This window comes from Plectropomus leopardus, chromosome 24, assembly GCF_008729295.1.
Source record: "Plectropomus leopardus isolate mb chromosome 24, YSFRI_Pleo_2.0, whole genome shotgun sequence".
Classification (NCBI taxonomy): domain Eukaryota; kingdom Metazoa; phylum Chordata; class Actinopteri; order Perciformes; family Serranidae; genus Plectropomus; species Plectropomus leopardus.
Window position 1 is genome coordinate 13005381 of NC_056486.1, and position 18368 is coordinate 13023748.

Below are 18368 nucleotides of genomic sequence, written 5' to 3' on the forward strand. Positions count from 1 at the left end.
GATATGCCAAGATATGCTGACGGCACTGCAGCCCCTGACCTTTCTGCTCGTAATTTCCAGCAGCAGAGGAGGTGAAGCTAATTCTGTCGTTCTGTGTCAGAGCGCCGGTTAAATGCCTGAAATGTTCATTGTGAGAGAAATAGAGGAGGAAGGGAACTGGGGTATGAAACAGGGGAGGGGGGTAACGTGGAAGAGCATTCCGACGGAGGAAACGCAGGGGGCGGGGGAGGGTGGGGGGGGGCGGGGGCGTGTGAGACTGGGTGACTTTGCCACCATCTGCCTCCAGCTCTCCGGCTCCGTCCTCTGCGGCAGGACAGGTGGCTGGTGGCCGCCCTACTTCTGCTGACTTCAGCCCTTTCCCTCTCCCCCTTTCCCATTCCTTTATCTCCTGCCGGCATTGTTCATTCCCCACCGGCCCCACGCCGCTCAATTAGCTGGTGTAGCGGTGCGCTCACAGTCCCAGCCCTCTCCCCCCTCCCAGCCCTCCTCTCCTCCATCCACATCCATTTTACCTGATATAGAAAGGGGCGCGGCAGGTCACAGGCATCAGAGATGGGCGAACAGCGGTCCATTTCAATTTTTCATAGGTGTTATTTGGCCCTCCAGCTCAATCAGGGAGGGGAGGGGTTGTCCTTTTGATATCAGAGGACAGGTGGGAAGGACAGTGTGTGCACATGTGTGTGTGGACGCATGTTGGGATTAGGAAGCAGAGGACTGGGCTCTGTTACAATTTTGCCAGAAATGACTCCTGCCAGGTCTTGCCTCCCCCCCATTTTCTCCTCCGCTCCTCTATGCATGCTACTGAGAGACCGTCTGTTTATACACACACACACACTCACACATACACACACAGCCACCAGTGCGTGAAGCGCAAAGGCACCGAGCTGTCTCACACACTGTTGGGCGGCCAGTCTCTCTCTGCTCTCTGCATCTCACCTCCAGTGCCGGGGTCTGATTCACATGACAGCTAAATGGAGCTGGGAGCGACGCATATAAAACTGACCTGAATCGTTCGCAGCCACACGTCTGGCTTTTGTTTTCCGCAATGTGTGTTTTGTGTGTGTGTGTGTGTGTGTGTGTGTGTGTGTGTGTGTGTGAAGAAGGGGCTCCAAAGCGCAGCCGTTTTGATAGCATATGCTCCACAAATTTAATTCTGCTCCCAGGAAAAGGGTGAACTTCAGATTTCATGCTGCACAATTTATTGTTTCTGCAGATCAATGCCGCTAAATTCTGCTCTGTGCTCTTCAACTTTTCAGTTTAGGAACAAACGTTAAAAACATTACGGGAGAATATTTGTCTTTTTTTTTTTTTTTTTGCTTTGTTGGAATTGTTTTTGCTCTTTTGCAGAGCTGGTAGCATGCCAAAATGTAGGCCAGTCATATTTAATTCAAACTTCTCCACTTTTCTTAAAGTAACAATCCTCTCTCCCCACCACCAAACTTCTGTGGTTTGTTTGATTTTTCTTCCTGTGCACTTTTCCCCCTGCACCCCTCCCTTACCTATGGACAGCCTGTGAAGTACTCTAAGGTACGGTACGCTCGACATGCATGTTGTGCAAGGATGCTCTAACCTGCAAAATGTGCACTTGGGTTGTTTGTTTGGAATCAGTCAGTGTTTCCTGTCAGCCAGCTGTCGCATTGCTCCAGATGTTTAAAATGAGTTGTTTAGGTGACATTACATGTATGATAGCGAAGGTTCTGGTGATTTATGCCTGCGCTTGAGATGGACGTTTCCTGTGTGCTTGCTGCATTGCTGTTGACGCTCCCTCAGGAAAAACACGAGAAAGCTCTGGTTTATGTGAGAATGCTTACTCCATTTTTTATTTACGATTGTCCTGATCAAGTTATCTGAGAATATCTGCAGCCACTGGTCTACAATCACCTTAGCAGGGAAAGCTCAGTCACTCGGAGGAACGATTTGTCAGCTAAAATGTGAAATATTGAAACTGTATGATATGCTTGCAAGAATCGATTGTGCTCGCTGGCTGTTTCTGTTTCACTTTGGCTTGTCACTGTGATGATATTGATGCAGTTGTGTGTGTGTGCATGGTTTTAACTGTGCCCACCTACCTGCACCCCCCTCCCCCTTAGTCCAACACCAGGCTAAAGCTCGTGCGGAGCCTGGCAGTGTGTGAAGAGTCCTTTCCTTGCCCTATTCCTGAGCCTCCAGCAGCACCTCAGGTAACAGTCTCCGATTAACCAGAGTGCATTCACATTAGGGATGTGCTGGTATGCCAGATTTACTATTTACCACCGTGAAATATTCTGACACAGAAAGACTAGTGACTGTGCAGTAGTGACTTGCTCTGCTAACATTAGCTAGTACTGAAGCGCAGCTAGTTTATGGGTGCCAGGTCATAACGTTCAGTGAGAGAGAGCATGCATTGTATGAGACTGACAAACAGGAAACTCCTTACATCAAGAATGCAAACATAATATTCTGCTGGTAGCTTATGAGAACTGTAAAGAAACATGTTTCGTTCTAAGTTTCGGCCTTTTAGCTATTAACATCCAGCAGGAAATGCTTAGAAAATTACTTGAAAATCCATTCCAGACATACATAATTTAAATGAACTGGTTAAAAATTCAGTTAGGTGTGAAGTTATTCAGGGCTGGGTGATATGGATAAAATCAAAAATTACAGTATTTTGGACCAAATACCACGATATTGATGACATTTTAGGGTTGACTATTGGTGCCGCAACAAAATATCTCCACAATGATATTTTTGCTAAATAATCAATAATAATGTGGAAGTAATGATTCAGTGGATAACTGCAAACAATAAAACAGCAAGAATGGTCTGTTTAGTAGGGAGGGCGTCTTCATGTACTCACATTAAATCATAATAAGGTACTTGACAGCTCACCCAAAAAAATGCAATGGAAGAATAAGAGTGTAAAATGTCCAACAACAGAAAACTTGTTCAGATTAATTTATTGAACATGCATGCTTCAATTAGCCTTTTAAACCATAAATTCAAAGCGAATCCTTTAAAACTTGAGAGAAATCTGGCTTGATTTTTTTTTTAATGTGTAACACCTGAAGAAATGACCAAAAAAATAAAAATAAATTGAAAATCTCCTAGTGTCTGATGATGAAGCAGCAGCTCTACAGTCATGTTACACACATGGGAGATTAGGCGAAACCGAGTACTGGAGTACTCATGCTCACCCCTACTGGCAAGTTCAAAAAATGACGTCATTTTACCATGATGCAGCCTTTATATCCGGAAAAAGACAACACTTATGATGTTAGTATTTTCAAAATCTAAGATCTCCAGAGGAAGTTTTAGATTTAGTGATTTAGTCACATGACTTAAGTTGTTGCAGACTAAAATCGCAAAGTTGAGTCTTGTTTTGCTAACATAACATGATAAAAGACTGAATTTGACTTTAGCATAGTATTTATGACTTGAGACTTGACTTAGATTTGAGACAGAAGATCTGAAAAGACTTGCACTTGTGTGACTTGCCTGTCTCTGTAAGTCTCATATTGCATTATCGATGTAATATCAATGTTTTGCTCAGCCCTAGAGTAATTTTAATATATTTCAGCTCTGATAAATTTTCTGTTTAGTTTGATGGTTATTATGATAGAAGAGTTTATCATGAAATCTTTGGCCACAAAGACCGTAGCGTGAAAATGTGATACCGGCACATCCCTAACTCACATGCACCCACACTGTTCATATGGAGCAGGATTCATCCCAGTCATCCCATCAAGCCCAGTGTGACATCGGTTGTTCTCTGACACCTCAGCCCGATTCGTTAAGCCCCCACGCCCACATGCATCACGCCGAAGTGCTGACCAGGGATCAGTTCTTCATCTCAGCTCATTACAATCGAGCAGGTAGACCTCTGATGCTTGATTAGCGTCCCTTCGCGTGACAGCTATGATTAAATACCTGCCCGTGGCCGCTTGATGAAAACATCACATCATCAAAACGGAGAGCGCCGAGCTCCAGCAGCGAGCCGGCCGTTACTTTGCTAAATCAACTCTTCTTTGGCGGCGTATCTCCGGGCAAAGCCCCGCTCTGATCGAAGTTTCTCCATTACATGCCACTCTGCACAGCCCCTGGCACACTTTCACACACACATTTACACTCAGGTGTGTTTGTTGCGGGGCGTTTCAGCCAGTCAGCATCGAGCGCCGTAACCAGAGGGCGGTGTTATTCCCACAACAGTCTCGCATCGTCTGCACTCACACGACGTCCTGTATTACTGCCATCAATCATGTCGAGGAAATTACAATTTCCACACGTCAGCTACAGAGAGCTGTGGAGCGCTCTAATTGAATACTCCTGATATTTCCCCCGCTACTGTTATTGGGCCCGGAGTCCAGACTCCTTCTGCGGCAAACTAACCTCGAGGAGTGAGGTAAAGCAATAAAGGAAGAGGAGAAAAACACAAGTGGAGTACACATAAGATCTCTGTTTCCCATTCAAACCGCTTGATTATAAACATTTCCTATTGTTCGCCATTTTCCGTTATTGTCTCCAATGTCAGATTGTAAGCGTTAACAAAGGGCTGTATGGATCTGTAGGCTGTCCAAGCCGTCTCTGCATCCTGAAAAACTACATCTGTCCCCACACTGTACGCCCGGCTGTCAATTCCAATCAATGGCCGATAGTCAGGGGCCTCTGAATACGCAGCGCACTTTTTGTTTTAGACTGACAGCACGTTCATTACATATTCAGAGGACCGTCATTTTCACGCTGCTTTTTCCTTTATCTCGAGGTAAATGGATGTCAGGAAACAAACGAGGCAGCTCGCAACAGCTGCACATCAACCGGGCGGCTTCAATGTGATGCCGAGGGTGGCATTAAGTAGCAAACATCACCGCTTCGTGCCAGCGAGAGAGAGAGAAAAAAATCCTTTTGCTTTGACGAACACACACACATGAACTCGCTGTCACTTCCACAGCACACAGTCCTAGACTCATTTTCGCTTTCTCCCAGTCTCGCTCAGGCAATTAGTCAGTCACGTTTCGCATTAGCATATTACATTTTCACATATATTCAGAGCGTCTTGAAATGAAGAACGTAGCGTCTCATTATCTGGCTCCGCAGCTGTTACAGGGATCAAACTCGTGACCTTTTTTGGTTATGAGCCGCTCTCCCGCCACTAGGTCACCCCTGCTCTCACTCCTTCATTCATTCCTTTCTCTCTTGCACACACACACTCACACACACTCACACACACTCACACACACTCACTCACACTCATACACTGTCTGATGTTAGCTTCCCAGAGTTGTGTTTAATCCACTTACGGTGCACTGGCAACCCCTCTCCTCTTTTCTTTTTTTTTCAGCGTTCCTTTCAGCCTTTTGTAGAATTGCCTGAAAAGCAAATCAGATACTGCTCTGAGTCGTGTGTGTGTGCGTGTGTGTGGCGAGGAAGAGCACGACTGGGGTAAATCAAGGCCGTTTTTAATAGATCTCGCAAAAACATCCACATCTTCCATTCAGATTGCAGCACGCTTGATTTTCCAAATTTTTTACAGTTGGAAGGGGGATTACAGCTAACTCCTCCATTCTGTTGAATTTTAAGGAATGAAATGTGCTGCGTTGTTTAATTCTGGGCTCAAATTCATGTTTTATTCAGGCGGTTTAATAAAAAACAAGCTTATCTGGCAGATTAATTGCCATTGTGATTTGGAATTCATGGACGCAGGCGCATTATTACCAGCTAGGAAACAAGTTTGGCTGATAAACCAGGAGAGTTTATTAAGTGTCTTTCCGTGACCTCTTTTGCCCATGTTATTCTCTAATTAACCCAGAACCTCAGGCGAGATCAGAGGGAATTAAACGCCTCATATTTAATGGCTCCTTTCTAAATGAGTGTCTCATGTCTGTTCCTCGAATCAGAACTGACTTAGGTCACATGAAGCTCTTCTCAAATGTTGCCAGTATTGCTTTTATGTGTTGGCGTCCAAACACACACACATAATCCAGCGTTTCATAAAGACATCAGCAAGTTCGGTTTCACAAATCTGAATCTATCAGGTTTTCAATCAGTGTTTTTTTTTTTCTTCCTTGAACAGGACGGATTCCTTTTGCAGCCCTTTGAAAAAGAAGATCGAGCCACACAGGACCAAGCTGAGAAAGAGGAGAGCTGCGATAAGGTGGACAAACCTGAGAAAACACCAAGAAAAATGCTGTCAAGAGGTAAGAAATTTAATTAAACCCACAGTGAAGTGCTCAAGGCACAAGGTCTTTTTTCTTTTTTCTTTTTCTTTTTTTTTAACCTTAGCAACAGTTCAGTCATCCTTAGTTTTTTTATAGAGCGATCCATCTTTTCCGTCTTTTTTTGATACAAACATATTTTGGTTTATTTTATTTTTCTTTATTTGAATTAATTTTATATTATTATAAACATAAAAGGTGTATGTTCATTTAAGATAAATGAATATGATTTAAAGAATAATCAAAATTTAAATAAGTGTTTTGGGAAAAAAAACAAAAAAAAACATCTTCCACTTCCTCCAAATTTAATTTCCTAAAGCCACAGTGGGAATTCTTTCTATTGTAAAGATTTCATAATGATGTCATACCGGTTCTGTGTAGATGGGGTGTCTATTTAAGCCATTTCTTCCTAATTGCTTTACTAACAGCTATATTTAAGTCTTCACTTCAAATATTTGTAGATGCTGAAAGTTCAAAAATGAGTTCATCCCACATTATAGTCACTCATACTGTATAAAGCTCATGCCAGAAAGCATTTATTTTTTGGACAGGCTCAAAACACATGGCGGTGTTTGGCTTCCTGGGAGCCACATTTCCTCCAGCAGCTGGAAGAGTGATGAGACTTCTGAGCAGGTTTAATTAAAATATTTAGTAATACTCTTCCAGCCAAATGCCCCTCATACTGTTGAGGTGGACATCTTCATTTGAAATTCACAATATTTTGTCCAGACTTTCTCTGGAATGCAGCTGTGAGGTTCCCTTTGCCATTTTTCTTTAATATAGGTGGCACTTGCCAGCTAAACTTCTTAAACTCCCTTTATAGTCTTGAAATTAAGCCCCAAATCTGTCCTATAGGCACTAATAACAACTTCTATAAGTTGTTTTTAAAAGTCTTTTGACTCTCACATAGAGCTGTTTGTGTGATGACTCACCTGAAGAAATATTGACTGAAAATTTGCAGTATGAGGAGAGCCCCGATCAGCCCGTCCCTGATAGCTCGCATCCAATTTGTTTAGGGTAAAATCAGGGTCATGGGAGCATTATTTCTGAATCTGTATCCCTTCAAACAAACCACTCTTATTGATGATATTTCATGTTTTTAGAGATAAGTTCCTCTTTTTTTTTTTAACCTGTTTTCATTATTTTTTAAATTAGTATTTTTCATCCCCTTGTGTATACGTTTTAACGTGTCTATGTCCTTGGTTTGATTTTAAGGTTAGGAAGACGAGCTGACGAAACTGATGTCAGTGAAACAGATTTTCCATCACAGTCAGAGGAGCTGAAATCTTTCCATTAACACCTCAGCTTTCTTTACATCACAAACACCTGGGGCCTCATTTATAAACATTGCTTACTCCCCAAAAAAAGGAGCTCGAAAGATGCATGTCCTTTTCCCCCATCCGAAAATGGAATTTATAGATAGGGGAATATGTGCACATCTGAAAATCAATCACGCAATACATTAGGGTGGGGCGATATAGTCTATAAATAATATCATCATAATTTAAGCAAAGATTACAATACACAATATATATCTTGATATTTTGAAATATCTTCTCAACTACTGTCGACTACTATAATACTTAAAAAGTAGCTATTGTTATAATAAAGTTAAACAAAGTACTGTTATAAAGACCTGTTATAATAATCAGTGTTGTTATAATAAAGCTGAAGTACTGTTAATTAAGTAATGCACTCTTTTAATTAAGTTAATAATGTACTGTTAATAATGCACTGCTTTTATTCTGAAGTCCCCAGCTCGTCTCGGTACGGAAGCGTTGAAAGTACAGTAGTACTGTTACTGTACTGTAAAGTACTGTTTCAGTGATGTTGCGAAACGTGAGGATTTATTCGCTGTGAGCGGGAAACAAACCAACAGCTCATATATTTATAGTGTTTGCAAGTTGCTCCGGTGCTCTCTGGTTACAAAATGCAATAAAGTAGTCGCAGTCTAGAGCCCTGCAGATACAAAAACTCACACTATAGTCTTTTTATACATCCCACATGGAACAAGCCTACAATACATGCAGTATAATCAATGCAACGCCCACCACTGCGATAGATTATATATGTGTTTACAATGTCACTTTGCTGGCAGTGTGTCACTGACAAAGTATTGAAATGAAGCCAAATGCTTTAATGATACTTATCACACAATCCATGTCACTCAGCCAAATTACAGTCTTCTAATAATTACATCCTTTACCATGTCAAGGAACAGCCAACCCTAAACATTTTTTTTCCCCCCGCACAGTGCCCTCCAGTTTGTCCAGAGGCACTTCTCCGTTTTATACGATATCTCATTATGGGCCGATAATTGGCGTGATTCAGTTAATTGCGACAAGCTCAAGGTGTTAAGCAATTATACGGATTCCCACAGGCGTCTAAAGGTGTCTGCTTCCCTCTGTGGAGCAACACCGCTGATGAGGCAGCCTCCAATTATAGAAACCAGACACCCACCGAGGGGAGCGAGCTCCGGTGTCCCCCGACTCCCACTGATGGGTCCCATTCTTTTGTTGGTGCACAGGAACACGCGTTTTCGGTGTCGACTTCGTTATCAGACCACTTCCTCATTTCTTAAATGGTTCAGCTGGCAGCGCTCACTGCTGCTGACACAGGCTGCCAGATTTTTATTTTTATTATTTTTTCCATATCGGTCACAACAATAACAACAAACTAATAGCGTGATCTCCAGCAATGTCACCCTCAGTGAAGTTTCTCTTTTCAGAATGTGCAGTCTGACTTTTTCCATTTTTTTTCTTCGCAAATCCTTGAATGACAAGCTGATTAATTTGCATATCAATATTCACAACGGGCGTTTCATTAGCTGTTTATCATTAATTTTGGGAGTTAACGGGGCGGAACATCTCAAGTCCCTTATTATTCACATAAATACAGTTATATTCAGAAAACGACAAGCATGTAATGAGGGAGATTTTTCTTATAAATCAGGACATATTTGAGTTTGTGGAGACTGTGTGTAGGTAACATTTAGAGCAGAATATCTGTGATGCATTGTCTTCATTTTAAAGGTAACAACATCTGTGTTTCTCTTCAGATTCCAGTCAAGACTACACAGATTCAACGGGCATAGATCTCCACGAGTTCCTGGTCAACACATTGAAGGGCAACCCCAGGTACGCTCAACACCCAAATCTGACTGCAGCAGTGAGACACGGACCCTCAGGAGGTCATCTTTTGAGCCTGAAGACAAACTTATACCATTTCAGTGGAACTGCTGTGATAAGTTGATTTTCTCATGAAACAAATTGCTTAAATTTGGTAAACTTGACACAGGAATTCCCGCTATTGACCAAATGCAACATTCAGGAAGTTCAAGATTCATGTGTCCCTTTGCTCCCTATCCTCCCCATTTCCTGTCAATCTCCAGCTGTCCTATCAAATATAGGCCAAAAAAAAATCTTAAAATACAAATAAGTACGAAGAGCCGGAGTGTCCAAAATATAGGACGCTATTGTAATTTTTAAGCTTTGCCTCACGTTTTATTTCTGGCTTTCTAGAGGCAGATTTGCTAGGATAGCGAAGGAATGACCCGCCTGACTCTCCCTCTGATTGGCAAGAGGAGTGAGATTTGTTAGATTTGTTAGATCAGAAATAGAGCAGGGAGGGTCCTTCCTTCGCTATCCTAGGAAACAAAAATTTGCTGAATGGATAGATAGCTCCAGATCATTTTTGATTGAACACGGTGACCCAAACAAGGATTTTTCCTTCATCACAAGTACACACTGGGCACATTTTACTCAGATGATACCTGTGGTGGAAATTACTGTATTTGCAGAGAAGTGAAGGAACAAGTGACGACACAAAAGCAGCTGTCTTTTTTAATTTAGTAAAGCGATAAACAGAATTAAAGACGGGTTTAACGGAGTCAGATCTATTTCAGCTGAGAGGACATGGCACATACACCAGGAAGTGCAAGCTTTCTGACAGAGAAGATCACATTCAGTCACATATTTATGATAGCAGCAACACAGTGCATGGAGAATAAGGGAGTAAATATTATTTCTCCTGTCAGCGTTTTTAGATGCTTCAGTTTTTGGACCGAGGAGAGGAAATACAGCTGGAGAGTCTCCCACAATCTGATCACGAGCCTTACATTCATTAGGAACGCAGTATGCTTAAAGAATCAACGTAGGAGGTCACATTTGCGGCGAGTGACTATGTCAGTTTTCAAAGTGTCTGGGTGAAGAGTGATCCGTTGTATCAGCTTGACACATTTACCCGTCCAGCTCTTCATGTTTGAGCATAGGAATGACAGCCATGGTGGTCTTGAGCACTCATTTTATCCAAGTTTTCGGCTCAATTCTAGCTATTACCAAATGGTTTCATAGGACACAAAAATACATTTTACAGTGTTGCTTAACAGCTCTTATTTTTACTGTGTGAACATTGATTTTTCTTATGACCAGAGAAATGAAGATTATCGATAATGAGCTCAAAAACAATCACGTGTCGTTTCTTTAGGGATCGAATCATGCTACTGAAGCTGGAACAGGACATCTTGGACTTCATCAGCAATAATGAGTAAGACGCCTTCATTTAGATATTACTGTTTTCACTCAGATTCAATTCACACCGTGGCACGTTTGAACCGGAGGAGGAGAACTTAATTAGCGAGCCCAGCTGCAGTAGCTGGGAATGAAAACTTTTCCATTTGAGTTAAGACATTCCTCAAACAGGAGCACAGGAGGATGTTTACGCTCTCAGATGGGCTGTGCTTGATGTCGCACAATTAAGACGAGCAGCTGTTCAGCGTCTCAGCTGTTTCATTTTGTGGCAGCGCTGTAGAAAATTGGAAGCATCACATCATTTTTATAAGGAGGCTGTGACCTTACTTTTGACTCGGGTCAGCATATTCTCCTTTAAGTGTCTTTTGAAGGTGTAAAATATTACATTTGGATCATAATTACAAATGTAGTCATTATGGCTTTAAGTTTTCCTCTGGTTATCCCTCAGAAACCTGAACAAATTTACGTTATTTCTTTTAGAAACATAGAATTTTAAAAAGATGACTCTGAAAGGTTATTGAACTCAAAAGACCATAATAATTGATTGAAAAAAATGATAAAATTGACATTATTTATTTTTAGAAACATGAAGCCAAAAACAAAGATTACCCCAAAATTTGCAAGAAAATGACCAGAAATTAGCTGAAAAAAAAACAGTGAAAGATTAGTTTTAGCAAATTACATTTAAAAAAAGCTAAAATAAAATAAAAATAGCAAATTTATGTTTAACTTAATTAAATGTTTTTGTGTAACTTAATTTTAAATATATAATTATAGTAACTATAAATTTAGTTTTTGTGATATTTCTCCCTAGTTATTTGTTAATTTTGTAATTATTCTCCATTTTTTAAGCTACTTTCAGATATTTTTTTTGTCACAATTTGTTTGCAATTTGTGGTGCATTCCATGCCAATTTACTGATTGCTTTTTTAAGATGTTTTTAAAAGAAATCAATCTTAGCAGCTCATGTTTCAAAGGTTTAAATGCTTCGAAGGCGTCTGAATGCAGCACAAAAGAACTGATGTCAATCTAGGTTTCAAAGGGTTAACTCAGGTACTTTGAAATGTTTTTAAAGCAGTCGAGAGCAGATTTATCCATACATGATGAAACAATTATGAAAAAGGCCTTGCTTTGCCTGTGTAACTCGTCATTCCAGCCTGACTGGTGTTATTTTCCCCAAAAAATCAATTTAACCATCATTTCTGTCTCCTTCTAGAAGCCAAAAGAGAAAATTCCCACCCATGACGTCCTACCACAGGATGCTGCTACACCGAGTGGCAGCCTACTTTGGCATGGACCACAATGTGGACCCCAGCGGAAAGTCAGTGGTGATCAACAAAACCACCAACACTAGAATGTGAGCCCCTGTTTGGTCTTTTGATGATCTTTTTATTGACCTTATCTGAGTAAAGTCTTTCTCAATCGATGGACAGATATATTTTTCCCACCGTGCTTGTTGGTTAACATATGTCACTGTCAGCATCTGCCTGAAATTAAGCTGCCACTAAAACTCCTGTGAATTCCCCCCACCAACAGACCCGATCAGAAATTCTCAGAGCACATCAAGGATGACAGGGCGGACGATTTTCAGAAACGCTACATTCTCAAACGAGACAACTCCAGCTTTGATCGCGAAGACAGCACGGGAGGTTTTTTTTTTTTTTTTTTTTTTTTTTTTTTTTTTTTTGCATTTTTTTTTCCACCAAGCTGTCACTTTCATTTCTGACATGTTGGTAAGAGTGGGACAATCTGGCGTCCCTGACATAGCTGCTAAAGAAGCGCGTGTGTGTATATGTGTGTGTGTGTGGTGTGTCCTTGCCAGATTCGAATGCGTTTGAAAGCTGACAAGAGGAGCAAATCGATGGAGGAGAGGGAGGAGGAGTACCAGCGAGCCAGAGAAAGGATATTTGCACATGATGTGAGAGCTGTTTGTGTAGGCGGAGTTGGGGGAGGTGGGGGAGGAGGGGGGGTGGGAGGTGGGGGGGGCATGTTGCACAAATCTTTGTGTCGTTTCTATTCATGTGCAAATTCTGTAGATTTCTTGCTACCAATTATCGCTGCTGGATTTATGAATTTTTAGACAGGGTCCCTCTGATGTGACGCCAAACCTATAGAGTCACATTTATGCGCAGACCTGCAGCAGGTACAGCAAGCAGCTGTCAAAGCTATGATGTTTATTGATGAATTGATTAAAGCTGCAGTCAGTCATAAAGGACAGAAGCATAAAACTGCCAGGAAAAAAAACAACTGACCAATATCAGGTAATAACATGAAAAGTCCCTTTTTTTCAGTCGTGCTTTTTATTGTTTCCTGTAGAAAAAGAGTGTTTATAGCAACTTAAACCACGACAAGCTTAATTACATGTACACATGATCACAGATGACAAGATAGCAAAAGGATATGGAATAAGTAATGATTCATAAACAAGAAAGAAAACAAAAACAATATTATAAAGGAGATGCATTCACACACCTACACAGGATAGATCCGATGCATGCACTGTGTGCACAAGGCCACTTTAAGGCACATTTACCAAAGCATAAATAAAAAATATAATTAAACAAAAAATAAAGTAAAAAGTATTAAAGTAAAAAAAAACAACCCACAGCTATTACAAATTAAATTAAACATTATATTAAATTAATTATGGAAGAAGTAATGGTTGCGACAAAACTATTCAGGAGACAATATTTGTGTTTACTTCCACCACCTTAACCTGAATATATACCACCTGTCTGAACCACTGGGCTGTGACTGTATGTTTGCCTTCAAGATATGTCAAGCTAGACAATACTCTCAGTTGGACTCCCTGGAATTTAGTAGAAAAGTTTCCAAAATTTCCAAGATTCTGCTCGGGCATGAAGTCATGTTTGATAATTTAGAGGGTTGATCTCTTTCTGACATCTGTCTTTGACCCTCTTGGCAGTGGAAACATCAAAAATTTCTTGTTTTAACTCACATTCTTTCAAAATATTTCATGTTAAAACAAGAAACTTTATCGTTATAACCAGGGTTCCTACAGCCATGGAAAACCTTTCACGTTTACCAGGCCTATAAATGTAATAGAATTACCAAAAAACCATTCAAAGTTTGGGAAAAAAATTGAATTTTCTTTTGTGCAATGAAATAATTTCAGTAATCTTCCACAGATAACCCACAGTGTTATGTAACATGCCAGCAAATTAATTTCCTGTAGTGGAAAAAGCCATAACATGGGTCAATGTTTGACATCTTTTTGTTTACCATTGCATACATTTCCTCATTTTCTTGCCACATAATATAATTTCTAGCTGAAATTATGTTTAAAATAAAGGTTGAATCTGATATGTTTAGAAAACACAGGGCAAGGGGGAAAAAAGTATTACGGGTCCTTGAAAAGTCATGAAAACTTTTGAAATTTTGTCCATGAAAATGTGTGGGAATGTTGTTTTGCAAGATATTTTTACATTACAAGAAGAAACTTCATGTTATTACCTGATACTGATCAGTTTTCTTTTTCTGGCCGGGCATTTCTACGCTTCCGTAATAAAGAAATCAAGTAGATTTTTAATTCAAGGAGACGTAGCCTCCAAGATAACAATAGGAACAAATAATGCTATGAACTGCCTGCACCCCTTTAACTGACTGTCATTTTCATTTGCACCCACAGGGAGATCACTTCTTACTAGACAGAAGGTAAGCAGTAAAATCACATTAATCTTACGACTTTGCTGCACCTCTCACTGAGTCATAATTTTGTTCCAAAAAAGCCCTCAAATGTGGATGATGAATTGTCAGTTAATTGGCCGAAACAGATCCGGTTTGATCCTTAAAAGTGTAACTAAAGCTCTTCATATCGCTGCTACCTTAATTCACTTTTATAGTTTACCCATCAGAGCAGCAATTAGAGTCAGCTCTGTCATGTTTCAAAATGGTGGATATCTCATTTTGTCAGCGCCTGCTCCTCTAATACCTCTCTCCTCCCTCCCCCCTCCCTCCCGCGCTCAGGATGAAGGCGCATGCATGAGCACCCAACAGAGGCGGCAAATGTTCAGGTAGGTCCGCCGCCCGTCACACATCATTCAGCTCTTTCAGAGGCCCCGAAACCGCCGGCGGAGAAAAACCCCTTTGAATCACCGTCCGCCTTAATCGGCTCGCTCAGGAGCAGGAGTGCTGATCTGAGGATTTGTTTTTGCTGCTCAGGAAAGCTGCTGTTAAATAGGATTTTCTGCCCGGGCGTCCTCATGTGGGACGGCCTATTCCAACCAGAGCTTGCCAACTACACCATGAGATGTTTTTTCTGTTGTTTTTTTTTTTTTAAATGCCATCTTTTATTGTTTAAACACTGCAGAACACATGGGTGTTATGTTAAAGATGCAGGCTTGGTATAGTTAAATCTACATAGCTGAATAGAGTGTTACAGGATGAATACTGGCCATGATTCAGATATTATAGTTGAGTCGTTTTTGTGTCAAAAGATTGAAAACTTTTTAGTCAGTTAACTCACCTAAAAATGGTAAGATTGGAGCTGAAGCGATCAATAAATTAGTTGGTTGACAGAGAATGAATTTGCAGGTTATATCATAATTATCAAATTTAAAAGCAAAAATGCAACAAATTCTGTAGGTCCATCTTCTGAAATATGAAGATTTGTTTGCTTTTTTGTGTGTTTTATAGCATAAAACTAAATTTTTTTTTACAGTTTTTCACAAAAACAGAAACAAGAACTTGTGGACTTTGGGAATTTGTGTTGGATTTTTTGTATTTATTTATTTTTTACTGTTTTTGACATTGTATGGACAAAATTTTCAACAAAGATATGTTTGCAGATGCTGTGATATGATTAAGAACATGTTGCAGTGGCTAAGTCTCTATTATTCTCCATTTAAAAGCATTTTAAAGTAGAAATACAAACAGAATTCTAACTCACCGTCTCATATTGTAAAAAGTTAGATTTCCATGTCCAATTTAATACAGAGCCTGTGTATGTGCTTTATAAATACTGTATCAAGAAGATTGTCACAGAGAAATGCAGAAAGCCAGTATTCAGAAACAGTGCCTTCAAACGAGCTGTCATGACATCTGTGAATTTGTGATGTCACAACTATTGGTTACTATAGTCATACTATTCAGATTCAACATAAGCACTGTAAATGGGCCCCTTTGTATTTCCTGTTTTCCTGAATGTTTTTCAGTGTTTATTTTATATTCAGGCAGACTATAAGAAAAATAATGTTTTTGAACAATAAAGGATGTAAACATCTTCTGGTAGAAGCCCACAATACAAATATGAACCTGAAAATTTGCATATATGGGACCTTTAAGATTTAAATAAGCACAAACAATTTCAACACTCTTTTCTTTTCCAGGTTACGGGCCGGCCGATCGGGCGCCAGCAGGCAGAGCAGCTCCGAGACAGAAACATTGCCGCGGCACGGCGAGCCCCGACCGTGGAGCAGCACTGACAGCTCGGACAGCTCAAATCGGCTCGCCCCGCGGCCCGCCATCACCAAGGCCAGCAGCTTCAGCGGCATCTCCCCCGGCCTCGTCCGAGGGGACAGCACGGCCAGCAGCAAGAGCACCGGGAGGCTCTCCAAAACAGGCAAGTGGAGGGAGACCAGAGCCGTGAAACACAACTGTACTACTAAGATTAGTCACTTATTCATCTCAGACTAAAACAACAGTGAAAATATACCATATTCAGGCAGCCTGATATACAAAAAACATCATCTACTTGCACTTTAAAGGTGCAGCAGTCAATATTCTGCCATGTACACATGTGAATGACTTGTTTTTCAGAGGAGAAACCTCGTCATGTTTAAAATGACTCAGGTGTTTCTGTGATAGGTGGCTCTTTTTCCAAAAGCACAGGTAGAGTTGTTCTTGTCAGTCTATCAAAGTTTAAATTAAATCGTTAGTGAGTATGTAGTTTGGGGCTGCAGCTATTATTGTCATTGTCGATAACTTATTTTCTGGATTAAATGAACTAGCTGTTCACTCTATAAAATGTCAATTAAAATGGTAAGAAATGTCCATTAGTGTTTCCCAAAGTCCAAGATGACCACCTCAGATGTCGTATTTTATGAAGAAACCAGAAAAAAAATCACATTTAAGAAGCTGGAATCAGAGAATTTTGACTTTTTTCTGTTAAAAAAATGACCTACCTAATAAATCAATCATGAAATTGGTTGGCATTTCATTTAATAGTTGACAACCAATCGATTAATCCCTGCAGCTGTAATGTAATTCTTTCATTCCAGCACTCAGAAAGGGAAAAGGAAACTGTCACAGCATGGAGGTGAAATATTTCCTAATTAGATGTTACTGTGGGTACATGGGGGACAGAAATAGATATTTTGCATATTGAGCTTCAAGCAAAATCCTCAGGCATTCAGGGCACCTTAGGTCTCATCAGAACAAATGTTTGTTGTCCTGCCGCGGTCGATAAAGTCTGCGGGCCGCCCTGTAGCCGGACAGCTGTCAAAACTAATGACCGCACAGCAGCGCGGTGATGGAGGAGGCTCTTAAAAAGTGTTGTAGCAGCAGTAGTGTAAAACCTAGCAGTGAGGAGTTACTGCATAATGTATAAGCCTAAGCGCCGGGGAAGTGGCACGCACGTCACCGAGATGAAGTTAAGGCTGCTCCACAACTGCAGGTGCTTACTCCACAATATGATCCATTTGTAACTAGATTGGCTGAGATTAGATGAAATGTGTTCGTCACCGCGGGTCTGTCTCCTTTATCTCGGCAAATACAGGAGAGAAGTCCTTGGTCGGCCTCTGCTCCCCATTTTTGTTCCCTGCCACTGTTTCCGTCTGGCGTTTTTCTATTTTTGCCAGTCTCCTTGTGTTTTTTTCTCTTCTTCTCACTGAGAGGTATAGCAGCAGCAGCAGCGGGCTTCTTGCCTGAGCAGTTTTTTAAGTTGTTTACGAGGCGGCTGGCTGCCCTCACTTTGTGTTTTGGGAGTATAAGTCGAGGAGACATCTTGCCTGCGCTGCCGTGTTCAGCTGCATTTGCCCTTCGCCTAAACCCTCGAATAACCTCCTTGCAACAGGCTGCACGCCATCTCTACCTGAGAACAAGAGCTTATATATGATGAAGGCAGAACTCCTCTCAGTCGTCTGAAATGAAAACTTTATTATTTCTGTTATTATTTTTCTGTTTCTGCCATTGTGATTTCATTTTGACATAATCTTCACAGTTTTAGGTCAAAGTCACAAAGCTCACGTGCCACGTGGGTTTTGGTAACTAAGTACATTTGCTCAAACACTCAAGTACTAGCGACGTACCCTTTTCCATTTTGTGCTGTTATCGACTTCCAGTTCTCTGCCATTAAGAGGAAATTATTGCACTTTTTCCTCCACTGCGTTTGTTTGGCAGCTGTACTTTACAGATTGAAATTTAACATACAAACCATATGACCAGCTTATAATATAGAATCCATTGCTTTACATTGTGTATTAGTAGTTTTGCTCCGTAAAGAGCACTACTACTTTTGATACTCGTTAAGTACAATTGATGATTCTGTACTTTAATACAAGTACAGTTTTGGATGCAAGACTGTTGCTTGTAAACAAGTATTTTTATATAATGATAATACTACTTTTCCTTAGGTAAACATTAACAATTCACATGACAGACTTCTGCCACAAATGTCATTCATCATTTCAAT

General features: G+C 40.6%; 1 protein-coding gene across 8 annotated transcripts in view; it reads left to right on the plus strand.

The window, feature by feature from the left end:
* Positions 1 to 18368, plus strand: part of LOC121962661 (R3H domain-containing protein 1) — a 57208-nt gene that overhangs the window by 18196 nt on the left and 20644 nt on the right. For 6 of the 8 annotated variants that reach the window (XM_042512898.1, XM_042512900.1, XM_042512904.1 and 3 more), the window contains exons 4-14: positions 1510 to 1527; positions 2091 to 2180; positions 6047 to 6170; positions 9247 to 9325; positions 10674 to 10733; positions 11934 to 12074; positions 12254 to 12362; positions 12540 to 12635; positions 14367 to 14391; positions 14697 to 14751; positions 16066 to 16298. In XM_042512898.1, coding sequence (XP_042368832.1) covers positions 1510 to 1527; positions 2091 to 2180; positions 6047 to 6170; positions 9247 to 9325; positions 10674 to 10733; positions 11934 to 12074; positions 12254 to 12362; positions 12540 to 12635; positions 14367 to 14391; positions 14697 to 14751; positions 16066 to 16298 — 1030 coding nt within the window. Of the gene's footprint in view, positions 1 to 1509; positions 1528 to 2090; positions 2181 to 6046; positions 6171 to 9246; positions 9326 to 10673; positions 10734 to 11933; positions 12075 to 12253; positions 12367 to 12539; positions 12636 to 14366; positions 14392 to 14696; positions 14752 to 16065; positions 16299 to 18368 lie in introns of all 8 variants that reach the window. The other 2 variants (XM_042512902.1, XM_042512903.1) reach the window with 2 other exon arrangements.